Raw genomic sequence first — 15,824 nt, 5'->3', positions numbered from 1 at the left:
TCCTAACTCAGTGTCCCCCCCCCCCCGCCCTCCTCACCCCCATCAATCCAGTCGTGTTTTTGTGCCATATCTGTGTGCACTTCTGACGTGTGTGCACTCTTTTGACACATGTTCAGTTGTTCACCTCTTAAATCGCATCCCCCGTACTCTCTTTGCGCTATATATCTCATCATGTGTTCGTAAACCCCTGTGCACTTCTACTTTTTCGTGAACCCAAATATGTGGACATCACCTGTACACTCATGTATTGTTTGTGCACTGCTGTTCGTTTGTGTACCCCGGAATTTGTATCAGCACTTCTGTCTGCCCGTATATTCTTAACACCTGTGCACATCTGCTCATTCGTGGACCCCGAGGTATCCGTGTGCACGTATGTTTACCTGTATACTTTAAAAATGCCTGTACACTTCCGTTCCATCGTGTTCCTCAGGATCTACTGTATATGTGCACCTATACCTACATGGATGTTCTTAAACTACATGTGCACTTTTATTCATCCATGTATCCCAGAACCTCTGTGTGCACATAATGTTTGTAGGCTCATAAAATACATGTGCATTTCTGTTCATCGGTGTACCCCAAGAGATTTGTGTGTGCACCTATATTTCCCCGTATAATATTTCATTCCTGTACACATCTTTTTATTCTTAAACTCAAAGTCAGTCTGTGCACTGATATTTACCTCTACCATACCTTCTTAAGATTTTTGTGCACTCTTTCTCATTAATGTTACCTGGATTTCTCTGTGTTCACTAATTTATCAGCATTTCTCTGTGCACTTCAGCGTCTCTGTGTCGTCTGATAAGGTTTGTTCTCGTGGTCTTAGGGGGCTCACATGCACCTTTTACCTTTTTCTTTTTTCCATATAAGACGTTAATATCCTTGTGGTCTTAGGGGACTCATATGCACCTCATCAGTTTATTTTTTCCATATGACATGTTAATATCCTCATGATCGTAGGGGACTCACAGGCGCGTCTTCCTCACCAATTTCTTCCACATGTCTCTTTGATATCCTCGTGGTCTTAGGGGACTCACAGGTGCCTCATCACTTTTTTTTTTTCCCCATATGACATTAACATTCCTGTGCAAAGTGTTCGTGGAAGTTATATCGATATGTAATTTTTCACGACGATGATGCCTTGCCTTATATAATCATCACTTACTGGTGAAGGAAGATTTCTGAGAACAGTGGAGGTAATGGCGTATATTTATAACGTTTGAATCACCAAACATCTATCCATTTTTGTCTGTCCCCCTTTCTGTCCACCTGTCTAATTACTCCAGTTTTTCTGTCCCCCTTTCTGTCCACCTGTCTAATTACTCCAGTTTTTCTGTTCTCCTTTCTGTCCACCTGTCTGAACAAATATTTAACAGATACTCTTAATCCTTCATGTATACCTCTGGTTAGCTCTGGAACTGTCCCCGTCTCAGTCTTTTATTTCCCTCCACCTGTGACCTCCAGTCTGTTAATCGTATTGTGTCCGGGCATCGCGAAATGAGTCAGTCTTGATATAGGACCATTTTTTTTTCAATTATTCTTGGGCAGAGCAACATTTCTTAACCTTTCTGCCCCTTAATCTTCCTTTCATACCATGAAGCAAAAAGTTATAAACAAATAAAGATGGCCATAAAAAAGGGAGATCTCATACTGGGACTAGAAGCGGTCTCTGTTAATCTTTTCAGCACGAGAATGCACTTTGTATTATATTCTGGTATAGGGTAATATTAACCTGACATACAGATAAACAAACCGGCAGGGCAGAGGTGTTAGGGAGCCTGGTAAAGCCCCAGGAATATGGATGCGGGTTATGTGTGTATGTGTCAATTTGTTAAGGCAGGACAGTGGCGGACTGGTATGACAGAAGACGGTGTAGGCTGGTCACTTTGCACACCTTACATCTTCACACCTCGCACATCTTACACCTTCACACTTTGCACATTTTACACCTTCACACTTTGCACATCTTACACCTTCACACTTTGCACATCTTACACCTTCACACTTTGCACATCTTACACCCTCACACTTTGCACGTCTTACACCTTCACACTTTGCACATCTTACACCTTCACACTTTGCACATCTTACACCCTCACACTTTGCACGTCTTACACCTTCACACTTTGCACATCTTACACCTTCACACTTTGCACATCTTACACCTTCACACTTTGCACACCTTACACTTTCACTGCACAGCTTTCACTAGTTGCACACCTTACGCCTTCACTGATTGCCTGGACTTCTTCTTAATCTCAGGTCTTCAGATATACAACTGGTTATCTTTAGAATTTTAACAGTGCCTTTCTCAGTGCTCTCCAGTTTTGTAAATGCAGTGTGTCCTGGCTTCTCTAAACGAGTAGGACTTGATTTTTGCTCTTCTGTTCACTTTGCCTTGGAAAAGACAACATTTTGCTAACTTCCAGCCTTTGGTTCTTTCATTTTGCACTAAAAGAATGTGTTCATGCCACGTCTAGACAGTATTATATATATATATATATATATATATATATATATATATATATATATATATATATATATATATATATAAAGAGAAACTTTTCGAAGTGGAGGGGTCAGGGATAGCCTTCATATGTTACTTTGATGTGATTTTTTTTTTTTTTTTCTGAGTTGAATAAGATCATCTGGAGGATACATGAACCATTTTGAAATGACGTCCTCAGGCTGAAGGGTTAACGTATGACCGTAGCCATGATCCAGGTGGTTTTACCCGGAAAAGCAATACCATTTATGCTGGTAACTCCACGTAATGGGACGTTAATATGCATTTTGGCACTGTTATTGTAAATCGAGAGGCACTTATTGTAAATTAGGTGTTTGGCATCGTAAATAGGGGGTTGACCCATCGTAAATCGGGGATTGGTCCTTCGTAAATCGGAATGGCACATCGTAAATTCGGGTTCCGATCAGTCCGTCAGTGTTAGTGCGCATAGTATTAAACAATAGGCTTTTCACTGACTAATGTTTATATGTCACTGAATTTTCCTGGAGTTGTCATTTTGCCTTATGGAGAGAATGGGGAATGAGAGACTGACTAGGAGAGTGTATGTGAGTGACATGGAATGGGGAGGAAGGGACCGAGGATGAGATGGGAATGTGGAGGGAATGGAGAATGAGAGACTGACTGGGAGAGTATGAATAGTGTAAATTACTTAGAGAGAGAGAGAGAGAGAGAGAGAGAGAGAGAGAGGCTAATTAAATAACAGTAAAAGGAGAGGAGGAGAGAAAGGATATGTCAACAGAATAAATAAAAGCGAGAGGAGAGCTTACCCCACTTTAACACACACACACACACACACACACACACACACACACACACACACACACACACACACACACTAGCACTCTTCTATATCTCTTCTAACCCCCTTCTTTTTTTTTTTTATCCCTTTCTTCTTGCTGCCACCAGACGATTTTACTCAGCTTAGGAGAGACTTGCCGAGCGTGAGGGGATAGGTAGGGCGGACCGTCCATATTGAATATATGTCACGGAGCCTCATTATTTAAGGCTGAAGTGGTGGCATGAAGTGGGATGTTATTATTTTTTGTGGGGTCTTGTAGGCGATTAGGAAAGTCTGATTTGTGATGAAATAGCTTTGGATAAAATTTAATGTCTTTTTCATCGTCCTAGTTTGCTTTTTTCATGTATAAGGAAGTGGAAATCATCAAATTGTTCCCCGCCATTCTGTGGGATTGAATTCGAGTCTTTTTGTACAGCAGACAGCTTCTTTAAACAATACAGAATGAGATTTTTAAAATGTATTTATTTATGTATCTTTATTGTTATTGGAACGCGTCTCTTCGTGCACCAGGCAAGTTCAATAACCAGTACAGAGTGAGATTATTTTTCTGTCTATTCATCTGTATCCGTCTGTGTCCGTCTATCTGCCTACCTATCTATCTATCTGTCTATCAATCTATTTATCCATCTATCTATCTATATCAATCTGTTTGTGTATCTATTTTTAGTTTTAGATTTTTGGTTTTGAGTACAGTTGTCCAGCTTCCGCGACTCCCTAGCGATACCGACAGTCATTAAGCGCTAAATATCCCTGTGGGGCTTGGACTGCATAAATGAGCGCTAATGAGTATAATTAACAATGGGGGATAATTACCAGCCTACCCAATTTGCTGGCTTCCTCTCTTTATGCAAAGGGATTATGCTAAATACGTGATAACTTTTGAGTCTGTCTGTCTTCCGTATGATGCTAGTTTTTCTGTTTTTAAAAGTATGATAAACGGATAATATTTTTTGTGGTAATTCGTCTTGTCATTGATACTTTTTTTTCTTAGTTTTTTTAATTCTCATTTTTCGTTTCTTCATTTTTTTTTTTTCTCAATTTTTGTCTTACCATCAGCACATGGACGTCTTTGTTTCATTGTTTCCCTATTTTTTTTTTTTGTTTTATTTCTTTGTCTTTCCTTCATTAATTAATGAATTCTTTCTTTTTTTATTTTTCTTTCCATCCTTCTTTTTTCAATCATTTTCCTTCTTTCCTTTTTCCTTTTTCTTTCTTCCTTTTTTCTTCCTTCCTTCCTTCCCTTCTTTCTTTCTTTCCAGGCAATTTTACATATATTTCCGAGACTTCTATTTCGAGGATTAGCAACGACAGTCATGATCCCCTTCAGTATTATTGTTTTCTCCCTTGAACTAAAATTGTCTTGAGGTACCTTGATAAAAAAAATAAAGACATCATTTTAGTCAAAGGGTTAAGTGTGACGTGGCAGATGCATTTTTCATTCCTTGTCTGAAAATTTTGTGAAAGTTGCGTCATTCTGGATTTAAAATTTGTTTGAATTATGTTACTGCCACCTCCATACCTCTTGTGTTAGGAAGAGGCGATGCTACGGTTCTGTTTCCTCCCGTAGCACTTCTTCGTGATTAGCATCTTCATCTAGTTGTACTGTGAAAGGATTATAATGAGCCTGAGACGGAATAAGCTGACAACTAATGGGTTAGAGTGGAGAAAATGAAAAAATTGTACTGCAGTTGAGTAACATGGGATGATGATGATGATGATGATGATTTTGATAAAGAAGTTCTTGGTATAAAGTAACCCGTCGCAGTCGTCTCAAGTAACTTTTTTTTTTTTCTTTTTTGAGAGAGAGAGAGAGAGAGAGAGAGTTCGCCAACAGTTAACCTAAGTAGGTGAAGACTGATATTCATAGGTGATATTGATGGTTTTTAAAAAGGATGATGATTTTTGTGTGTGTGTGTGTGTGTGAGTTTGGCCAGAATTAATGTTTTGGAAGCTGATGAAGGCTGCTGACCATTAACCGACCGTGCCTGCAAATCACACGGGGCATGAAAACCCTCCATTGTGGATTATGAGTTTCGGTTGCTATCAGCCCTGACCACCTGGATCCCCCCTTCCTCCCTCCCCTCCCCCCTCCCCTCCCCCACCTTTATCCCCCTTCTCCATGCCCGTCTCTTAATACAGACTGGATACTGATTGCTCATACATTTCCTTGTTTTTAAACCTAGGGGATAAAATCGCCATGTTCAGTATTACCATCCCACAGGGAAGCCATTGGCCATTCTCGTATTTATGTCATGGTTCAGGCAGGTGAAGCCACCTTAAACAACATGGCGTCGGTTACTCGTAATTACAGATGTATTTACTTTTTTTATATATTATATAAAAAAAAAAGTAAATACACTGGAAATTCAATCTGTAATGAAAGACATTTGTACTAATATCGGTACATAAACTGGAGGCAAGAGCATAAATATTAAACACACAATATTGTGCAGGTGAAGTTATAGAAGGTTTCATAATATTCGATATAACAGAGTCAATTCAAGATAATTGAGGAAAAAAGTTGTCAAAACTCGAAAGCGTGGTAGAACGTTTCGTGGTGTCGGGAGTTGTGGCGAGTATGTGTGGACAGCTATTCGTGGTAGAAAATCTTGTGGTCCAGCCAAAACTTCAGCAAAATCTCTGAACGGTACGTCATTACATGGAAGAGGGAGATCATAGGGAAAGGAGGTATGAACTAAGTTACTCTTAGTAATTCTTGGGAACTTCATGTTGGAGTGAAGGATTATTTTGCCAAATTTGGCCTTTCCTTTTTTCCCCAAGAAATCTGTTATCCACGTGAAAGATTTAAAACAATGAAGTAAATATTCCAATTTTAGCAACAATCTGTATTAGTTTGAGCATTGTTGGAAATTTGAGTATTGTTTTGATTCAGGGCATTTAATTAAATACCCTGCGTCCCACGTGCTCAGCCGACGATGTCAACCAACAATCATGCCGGGTATTTAATTTTTTTGTTCTTTTTCCGGGATTCTGTTTTTGACTTTGCTGTGGCACAGACAACCCTGATTTTTAATGTTGGCACTGAAGAGAGACATTTCTCAATAGTTTTTGGCATAGAGAAGGTAAATAATCTTCACAAAGCCAAGAAATAAGTTCTCAGACCTGAACAGTCCATCTAGAGTACAGTAAATAGTAACTTGGCAAGAAAAATCTGGGGAGACAATGGCAGTGGTCTATCACTGGGAAAGGTAAACGCTGAAGATTATAGTACTTCAGTAATACCCCAGTGGTGAAATTTTGTAACTGGCAGAGCCAGCTAATCCTATAGGGTTCCTTATGCATTTTTCTATGGCATGCACCAAACTTTAGCCAAAGCTACTAGGGAGTAATGCTTAAAAAACACGGAACAAACTTTGATGCTCATTTCTGGGAAACTAAGGTTTTTCGTACAGCATGTTACATCCAAATTTTATCACCATTTGTGGATCTGGTTTAGTTTTGTTTGCGTCATTTGAAAACTCTTGAAATTATACACAAATGGTGAGTATTGAAATAATATCCGTAACTTTCATATTTTGGGTTACCTGTACTTAATGTTTTAAGTTGTACGGTACCGGGTAATTTTGTCATAAAAAACTTATAAATGTACAGCAGGCTTTATGCTTAGACTGTTGGAAGGTCTCGCATCACCATTAACCCCATTGATATAGTAAAGTCTGTGGTATATTGTTATTGCCTGACGATTGTTCAGCTTCATCTGTTCCATCCAAAGGCATCTTGTCTTATTACTGGCATTGTTCTTTTGAATGTGTACATAGATTCATACCAGTTTAAACAAAGTCCTTTGAATGAAATTAGAGTAATAAGGCTTAGAAAAAATATAAATATGGCAATTTAAAAAATATATATATATTTTATCATTACATTACACCCTTGTCTGACGTTGGGTCATGTTACTTAGAGGGCAATGAAATGGCTGGGGACGGGGTGACATGGAGGCGATTTGTCTGTGCCCATCCCATACGGGATTAAGACGTCTGGCGATAGGTAGATGGACGTTACCTGGACACCCATGAGAAACAAATTTTCAAAGAAATGGCCTGAAACCTCTGTGTGGTGCCCCAGAGCATCACTAAACATCAGAATCTGCTTAAAGTGTATTTTGAGATTTATTAGCAACAAATTTTTTTTTAAATTAATCCAAAGTATACCATAAACTAGTGTATTTTATACTGTTCTTATTTACTCACCCTTGAAAATACAGAGCAACCAAAGATGAGTACTGTGAAAGACAAGGGCTTATTGTATGTAAGTAAATTGGTGTAAGTATATATCTAAGTAGCTAAAGTGGTCCTTTAACCCATTTGGCTGCAACGGCCCTAAACATTTCCTATGTCCGTGGTGTGGGAAAACCGGTTAAAGGAAATCATTTTTTCATTATGTGGTTTTGACCACTGAGCTCTACAGTATGGAGGGGCTATTTCCTCAGCGAGCGTGTAACTTTGTCCGTCACATTGCAACACCCTCACTAGTCGCCTCCATCATGGTAATGCAACAGGAACACTGTTCTTAGCTTGCTGTTTCTATTTTGCTGTTGCTTACATAAGCTGAAGAGTGGTCCATGACACTGTATTATAGCTGCGCAGTGGACCATGGCACCATATTTTCCGAATTCATCGGCTGATTTCAAAAGGAGAGGGCATCTGGTGTAATGCATAAACATCAATCAGTGCCGCCCTGGCGATGGGCACACAGACTAGGCGACTCTACCCTTGAGAGAGCCTCTCCATATTATAGAGCTCAGTGGTTTTGACTCACTTATACCAAACCAAACAAAATAACATTTTAGACAGACAAAGTTTACACTCCACGCTGATGATTCTTGACCCACTCATCAGGCATAAGCATGCAGTAAGCATGAAATATGACTGAAAAGTCCACAATATTTCGTGAGACTCTTGCGGAATGTACGACTCAGTCTACCTATCGGGATTTCTGGAATGCTGTACGCGGCCAAGGGGTTAATATATGCCAAAGTTTCACGAAGGGCACTTAAGATTTATTTGATCATCACCCTCTGACGACTGAATTAAGTCCCTAAGAGGGCAAGATCCTTCACCTGTTATTTGTGAAGTTCTCTAATTAATGATACTTTTTTCTTCATCTTTCATTTCCTTTTCCAGGTTACTGTAAGAGATAGGGTAGCTTAATAGTGTACTGTAATATGTCACAGATTTATTTTTTACTATGTTGGCAGAGTAGTGGTTGCAGTTTTCTGGTATTTGAGAGTGACCTCAAGACTCAGTTCGTTGCAGAAAAAAGGTGTGTGTAGGTAGCAGCTGTGGTAATTTCTTAGTTATGGTTTTTGCTATATTTGTCAATCTCTCTTCTGGATTTTCACAGTGTTAATTATTGACCTACTGGTACGTAAAGTACGGTAGTTTTTATGGTAGGATGATAACGTTTACGCCATACCTGGGTCTCCAGCAGTCTTGAGCTCAACCAAAAGTGGGGAAGGCTTTGAAGGTGCTGGGAAATGTGAGATTAAAAACAATAGATCAAGATGACTACAGATGTGAAGAAATTAAAGGAAATGAAAATCAGATCCAGTTTATAAAAATGATTTGAAAATATGAGCCATTTAAAGCCATGAAAATCAGTACTGTAGAAGTGGAAAAACAGAAATTCAAGCCAAGAAATACCAGTTAATATTCAGGGTAACAAGAAAAGATTTGTGGGCAGTACAGTTTGGTTTGTGCATGTGACAATTGGGTGTGAAAAATGACAAGTGTGAATGTTGGGGATAGAGTTGTGAGATGCAGACAGAAAAAAGGCCTGGGACAAGGGAATAGAGTGTGACCTCAGGGATAAAGAAATGAATAGGGAGACTCTCAGAGATCAAGCAGCATAGATAGCTGCCATTAGGTGACCAGGGCTGATGCATGCAAGCATGTTGGAGCCTTTTATAAGTGATACAACAGTAGTATACAGACCAAATGTAAGAAGAATAACTAGTTCGAGAAAGCCACATCCATTCAGATCTGGACAAGGCACCCTTTAGTTCTGACCTGTGTTTCTTGATCCTAACCTTGGTGTTCTGTGACATTACACAAAAAATTAATAGGACCTAACCTGTCTGTGAAAGTCACATCCATTGGTTGTAACCCTGGCATTCTGTGGTCATAACATGAACATTCTTCAGTTTTGACCTTGATGTAGTTAGTCTGTTTATTTATTTATTTTTTTTCTTTTAATACAGTAATTTGCTGCTTTGGGCACTTTGGTTTTGCTTCTTGTCCTTAAAAAACTGGTACATCAATTGTACGATTGTCAACTCTAGTAGCAGGATACCTTATGAGAAAGTATAGTATGATATTATGCAGTTATCCATGTATTTTGCATGTAATGCAGTGTACAGTGTTGTTGAGGGATGCCTCTATGTGGTGTTACTGATATGACTGGACAGTGAAACTGCTTGGTTATAGTAACATCTCTCATTCCCCTCCCTATCACCCAAAAAGGAGGATGGTGGGTTGCAGTCCACCTGCTACAGTGTATACTATGTAATTTACTATATCAGTGCATCCAAAATACAAATGGTTTTTAGGTCTACAGTACTATGCCAAGTTTTATCTATCTGTAGAAGTTATTATACAGTTGCAACAATGTGATGTCATATGTTCGCTGAACTTGTGTCTAATACTGTAAATTTTCCAACAGCTGGGTGAAGCAGCGAGCAGTGATGCCCTGCGCACTGCCCTGGGTGAACTGGAGATGGCTGGAGGGGAGGAGGCAGTGGAGGCTATCAACCCCTCACTCCACACCTCATCTATTGTCTTGCCCCCACTCCACCCCACCTCAACCACAATCATTGCCGACGTGCCTACCCACCCTTCCACCTCCACCCAGCCACTACCCACCCACTCCTCCTATGCCACCACCGTAACCACCACCGATGTGCCTGAGCTCTCGTCGCCCCCCATGGCTCTGGATACTCCCCCATCAGACACCCGCCTGGAGGACATAGAGCTGATGATTGACAGCAACTACTCAGGGGACCTACCAGCCTCCGTTGATGCTGCTATCAACCTCAAGTGGTCCAGGATTGTTGGGCCAGAATTTGAAATTGTTGTGAGTACCTGCGTGCCATGCATACTAGTACATAGTAGCTAGAGCTACATTTCAGAGATCTCTAGCAGACACTCCATTTTATTCCACACAATACTTTTCTAGGAATATTGGTGGAATCTTTTGATTTTTATACACTTTACCTATATGAGAAATTTTTGTTTCATTGCTGCAGAAGAATTTTGTATATTGATTTTTTGTGCAGCAGTGTAAGGAAATAGTAACCCCATAGGTTACTATGTGCATGACAGTCATTTTCTTTAGATGACTGGTGCACCAAGAGATTCTGAAGCCTTAGATCTAAGGTTCATTGCTGTTTAGTGCCCTGTAGATTCAGGACAACTGAAATTCTTATACCAGACCATAGTTGAATAGGAACTGGATCAGAAATGTATTACTGGAAAGTCATTATGAACAATTATCTTTCTCCTTTCCCCTTTCTTAACAAAATTTCACTGGAACCATCTTACTGGATTAGACTACTAGAACAAATTTTATGTTAGGCAAAATTGCGAGAAGTTATCTTTTGTTCATATTTGCAAAGGCAGTGTTTTCCTGAAGACCTGATGCAAGAGATAGTCTGGCAAACTATATGATGAGCCAGTACTGTCCAGTACTTCCTTTATATGTGCCCCTAAGCTTCCTGAGTGTTTAATTTATAATGATGTTAATGATTTATAAGTACAGTACTAATTCTTTTATCAGACTTTTGTGTAAAAGACTTTCTTTAAAGGAACACTGCTTTTGGCATGACAAAAGTGTTTGTGCACAGTAGTGATCAGTGGAGCTATAATTGAGAGACTTACTGTCTGGGATCAGGCATAGGAATGTGAGAATAAGAGCATTGAAAATGGGGATGTTGAGGCATATGTGTAGTTTGCTCAGTAGAGTGGATAGGATAAGAAACATCTGGATTTTTGAAAGAAGTGGAATAAGGAAGTGTGTGTATAGATTATGGGGTAGAAGAGTGTATGGTGATTGCATGGTCACATGGAGTAAATAACTAGATATAGATACCGTGAAGTGAGTGTGTTTGAAGCTGGGAGGAAGCATGGTAAGCTAAGGAGGTGAATGGATATAGCAAAGGAGTGTGTGAGAAAGTGAAGTTTGATAGTAAACAGAACTTTATTAATTGACTGGAAATTCAAATGGTTAAATGAATTTACTGCATTGTATATATACAGAAGCACATGGCAAGAATTTTGCACTCAGTTTTTAACTTGATAGTCAGCTGAAAGACTGATAAGTATACGTGATTCAAAACTATAAAGAAGAAAAAAAGTTTAAGTGGTTATGCTGGAGAGATTGAGCCAGAATTATGAAATTCTAAATGCTGCATGAATGCTTTGGTGGCATATTTCACTTGTCATATAACTAATACTTCTTTTACTTTTATGCTTTCTCTACCCACATTTTTTTATTTTATTATTTTTTTTTTTTTATCCTACCAGACCCCATCTTATAGGTTAAAATTTGTGTTGTGATGATGATTATGATGACAACTTACAGTATACATTACTGTATTCCCTTTATCCATCTCCCTTCATTTATCACTGTCCAGAAGCATTTCTCAATCCATCCTTAACCAACAGGTGGCGCAGCTGAGCAAATTTGAGGAGGGTGGTGGCCTAGGGATTAGCCTAGAGGGAACAGTGGATGTGGAGGGAGGCCGGGAGGTGCGTCCCCACCACTATATCCGCTCTATTCTCCCAGATGGCCCTGTGGGAAAGAATGGACGCCTTTGTAGTGGGGATGAGCTTCTGGAGGTGAGGGGGTTTGAGCATTAGAGGAGTGAAGTAGGTCTTTTTTTTTTTTTTTTTTCATGATATGGATTATTTTCAGTTATATTTGGTAATGGGTGCTAACTACAATAAAACAGTGACTGTGAGGCAGAATATGGCTGATGATTTTATTTCACTAGGAAATCTGTTGAATCCAAGAGGTATAAGGAAATTTAAAGTTATGTTTAGCCTTGATATTTTTTTCAGTTTTGATTCTGAAATTTTATAAACGGTGATTATTGAAATCTGAAGCACATTAGTACTCATTTAACATAATGACTTTATACCACAAGTATGAATGGTCATTAGTTTAAAAAAGGAAGAACGAAGTTGATTATATGTATATTTACTGTTGTTGCCCTTAGAATTGGAGTCAAAATTTTGAAGGGTTGAAAAATGTGTACTGATCGAATGGTCCATTTCATAATGCTGTATGTTGTTCTCATAACTTTTATGTGCTTCCGTCTTTCCTGTTTGTAAATCCTCTCTGCCTCATTTGTATTTGCCGTTGTTTTCCATAATTAGTGAGAAGAAGGGTTAGGATGGTGATGATGATTAGCAACTTTGACTGTTTTGGTATAAAAAGGTATTAACACTGATTGAAGGCAGTTTTGATGTATTTAAAAATTGTAGAATAGTGGTAGGTGGTGGCGACCATCATCAACTCACTTGATGTGGTGCTGCCTACTTCTTCCATAGCCTTTATCATTCTTTTTCAGTACCTGCCCTCCTCTCTTCCTATTTCTCCCATCTTTCCTGTCACATCTTATTGCTTTTCTTTCCTTTACAGGTGGCATTACATTGAGTGACAAGCCAAATGGTTTCCTATAAGCCAAGAAACCATTTACAGTGCTGGGTGGTAACCATATAACCAAACCATATGTGCTCCCTATGTGTCAACAAGTGGGTTGGTGGAGTGTTAGTGCCCCTTCCCATAAAACAAATAACTCAAAGTCAAATGGCCACCCCTTATGATATTATGGCATCTGGCAATAGATAGATAGAAAGATAGATAGATAGAATTGTGTTGTGAATTATCGTATAAGAGTTAAGAAAAGTTAGATTGCTCAGTACTATAATTCTTCTTCTTATGATGGTGAATAGCCTAGCCTCAGGCCCGTAAACTCTTGATGAGGTAGTAAAGGAAGGCTTGAAGGATGGATGAAGTTCAGTCATTGCAATCCACCCATTATTTTAGCTCCATTCAGGCCCATTTGCATTCATTCAGGTTCATTCAGGCAAGTTCAGGTCCATTTAGGTCTTTCACATCCATTTTGGCTTAATCAGGCCAGTCTTCATATATTTATTCATTCATTTTGTTTAGTTAGTAAAGGCCACAACACTCCAGCATGCTTGCATGTGTTGGCCTTGGTCACCAAATGGTAGCTGTCCATGCTGCTTAGTTTCTACCATGCTCTCAGTTCAGTCTCATATCCTGGAAGTCACACTGTATGACCTTGTCCCGAGTCTTTGTTTGGTCTACTTCTCTCAGCTCTACTCTCACCATTCATACCTCTTACTCTCTGCACCCAATTGTCATCCTCCATCCTCTCCACATGCCCAAACAATCTCAGTCTACTCCTTCTCTTCACGTCACTAACACATTCAGGCCCCATCCTTCCTCTCAACTCCTCGTTTGCAGTCCTAACTCCACTGGGTCTGTCATTCAAGGATGCAATACTCAACCATCGGGTCATCCTCATATCTGTATGTGTGAGCCTATGAATATCCTTCCTCTTTGCTGCACGTCTCATTGCCGTACAGCATCATGCCCCTAACATGTGCTGCAAGTAACAACTTAGCACAAAGGGAGAGTCCCTCCAGTATCAGGAGAGACAACAACTCCCTAAAGTTCTTCCAGCTACTCCTTACCCTTGCTACCAAGCCAGCTCCAATCCCGCCTCCAGTACACCGCGTGTTCTGCGAAGAAAACTTCCACATGTACACCCAAGAGGCACTCCAGCAAGATTAATCCTTTCCTGATTCACTTCTTTTGTATGCTCTTCTTTACTTACTGCCTTTTCAGAATCGGAAATACATTTCATTTTCACCTATCACAAACAGCACGAAATGAAGTTATTTCCCACACCCTTGTGACAAACTGCAGATGGCCACATTCCATTTGCAGTGACAGTACTGCCACGTGCCCTAGATGTCATCCCTTATTTGTGTTTACTCTCAAGCCTTTGAACCTCATTCCATGTCTCCACTCCCTAAATCTTTCCTCCACTTCCCTCTCATTCTTTGCTATCAACATGAAGTCAGGATACAACACCTTCCATGGGATCCCAGTTTTTAAGTCACATGAGAGCTTCATGCTCCATAAGGGATTTAGAATTGACCCCTGATGCACAACAGTGTTCATGGAAAGTTCATCACTTAAGCCTCTGTTCACTTTCACCTGGGTGCCAGCACCCCTGTACATTACCATAACCACTCTAACCAAACATTCCTCAGTCCCAAGCTTTCTCATTGTCATTTAATACCTCGCAGGATACTGCCAAAAGCCTTCTCCAGATGAGTATAAGCAAAGGACAACTCTCCCTTCCTTCCTACCATTTACTGTAATTTTTATGAAACTGTCGGACAGTGATTAATGCATCAGTGGTCCCTTTGCCAGGCAAAAACCCAAACTGCATCCAGTATTCATTCTTTCTTTTCTCCTACCTTGCAGGACTCTGTCCATTACCTTCATTATCAGGTCTAGAAATTTTAAGCCTCTATAATTTCCTCTCTCCTGGGCATCACTCATCTCGTTGTACACATACAGTCATGCTCTTCAACCTGTTATCTGGAACAACACACTCATATCTAGCTAACAAAATTCATTAAATCAGTAACTAAACCCACTCCTACATCTCCAGAACCCTTCAGCATCTCAGCAGTCAGTCCAGAACCACCCATAGCCTTCTCCAGTTGCATTCTGTTGATTTCTGTGCATATAGTACCAATATCAACCAAAGGCCAATCACTGGATCTGCTGTCTCCAGACTTCCTTGTTCTAGTCATTCTCATCCAGCAACTGCTTCAACTGTCTCCAAGCATCCTTAATATCCTCACTGTCCACCACTACCATTCCATCATCATTCATTTCACATTGTTCACCTCTGATAGCCATGTTTTCTTTCATCATCTGTTAAGTCACCTGAAATATCACAGTCTTCCTTTCAGCACCATTTATGTTATCCAGGAAGAGTCTGTGACACTCAGGTTTTGTCCTATATACCTCCCCTCTAGCTTTGTACTTGGCAGTCAGGTATTCCTCTCAGTTACTATCTCCTTTTCATTCCCTAATCAGTCTTCATACTGGGGTACGGTACAGTTTGTTACACTTGAGATTTTTTTTTTTTTTTTCATTGTTCAACAGCTTCAGGAAAAATATATTGGGAAGAAGAGGGATCTGTATTTTGTTTTTGTTGATTTGGAAAAGGCCTTTGACAGAGTCCCTAGAGTGGTGGTGAAGTGGGCAATGAGATAACTTGGGTTGGAGGAGTGGCTGGTTAGGGTGGTTATGGCCATGTATGTGGGTGCTCGCACCCTGGTAAGAGTGAATGGAGATTTGAATGATGAGTTTTCCATGCATGTTGATGTGCATCAGGGGTCAGTTTTTTGCCCCATGTTGTGTATC

General features: G+C 39.8%; 1 protein-coding gene across 1 annotated transcript in view; it reads left to right on the top strand.

Moving 5' to 3' along the window:
• Positions 1–15,824, top strand: part of LOC145404710 (multiple PDZ domain protein-like) — a 1,044,659-nt gene that overhangs the window by 414,403 nt on the left and 614,432 nt on the right. Inside the window, exons 13-15 of the mRNA XM_080276264.1 lie at positions 765–806; positions 10,008–10,418; positions 12,008–12,181. Of these exons, the coding sequence (XP_080132390.1) occupies positions 765–806; positions 10,008–10,418; positions 12,008–12,181 (627 nt within the window). The remainder of the gene's footprint in view (positions 1–764; positions 807–10,007; positions 10,419–12,007; positions 12,182–15,824) is intronic.

This window comes from Coenobita brevimanus, chromosome 7 (genome assembly GCF_032717465.1).
Source record: "Coenobita brevimanus isolate Jiangsu-jjx chromosome 7, ASM3271746v2, whole genome shotgun sequence".
NCBI classification, from domain to species: domain Eukaryota; kingdom Metazoa; phylum Arthropoda; class Malacostraca; order Decapoda; family Coenobitidae; genus Coenobita; species Coenobita brevimanus.
The sequence above is the reverse complement of the archived record's forward strand: the minus strand, read 5'-3'. Positions and strand labels throughout refer to the sequence as shown.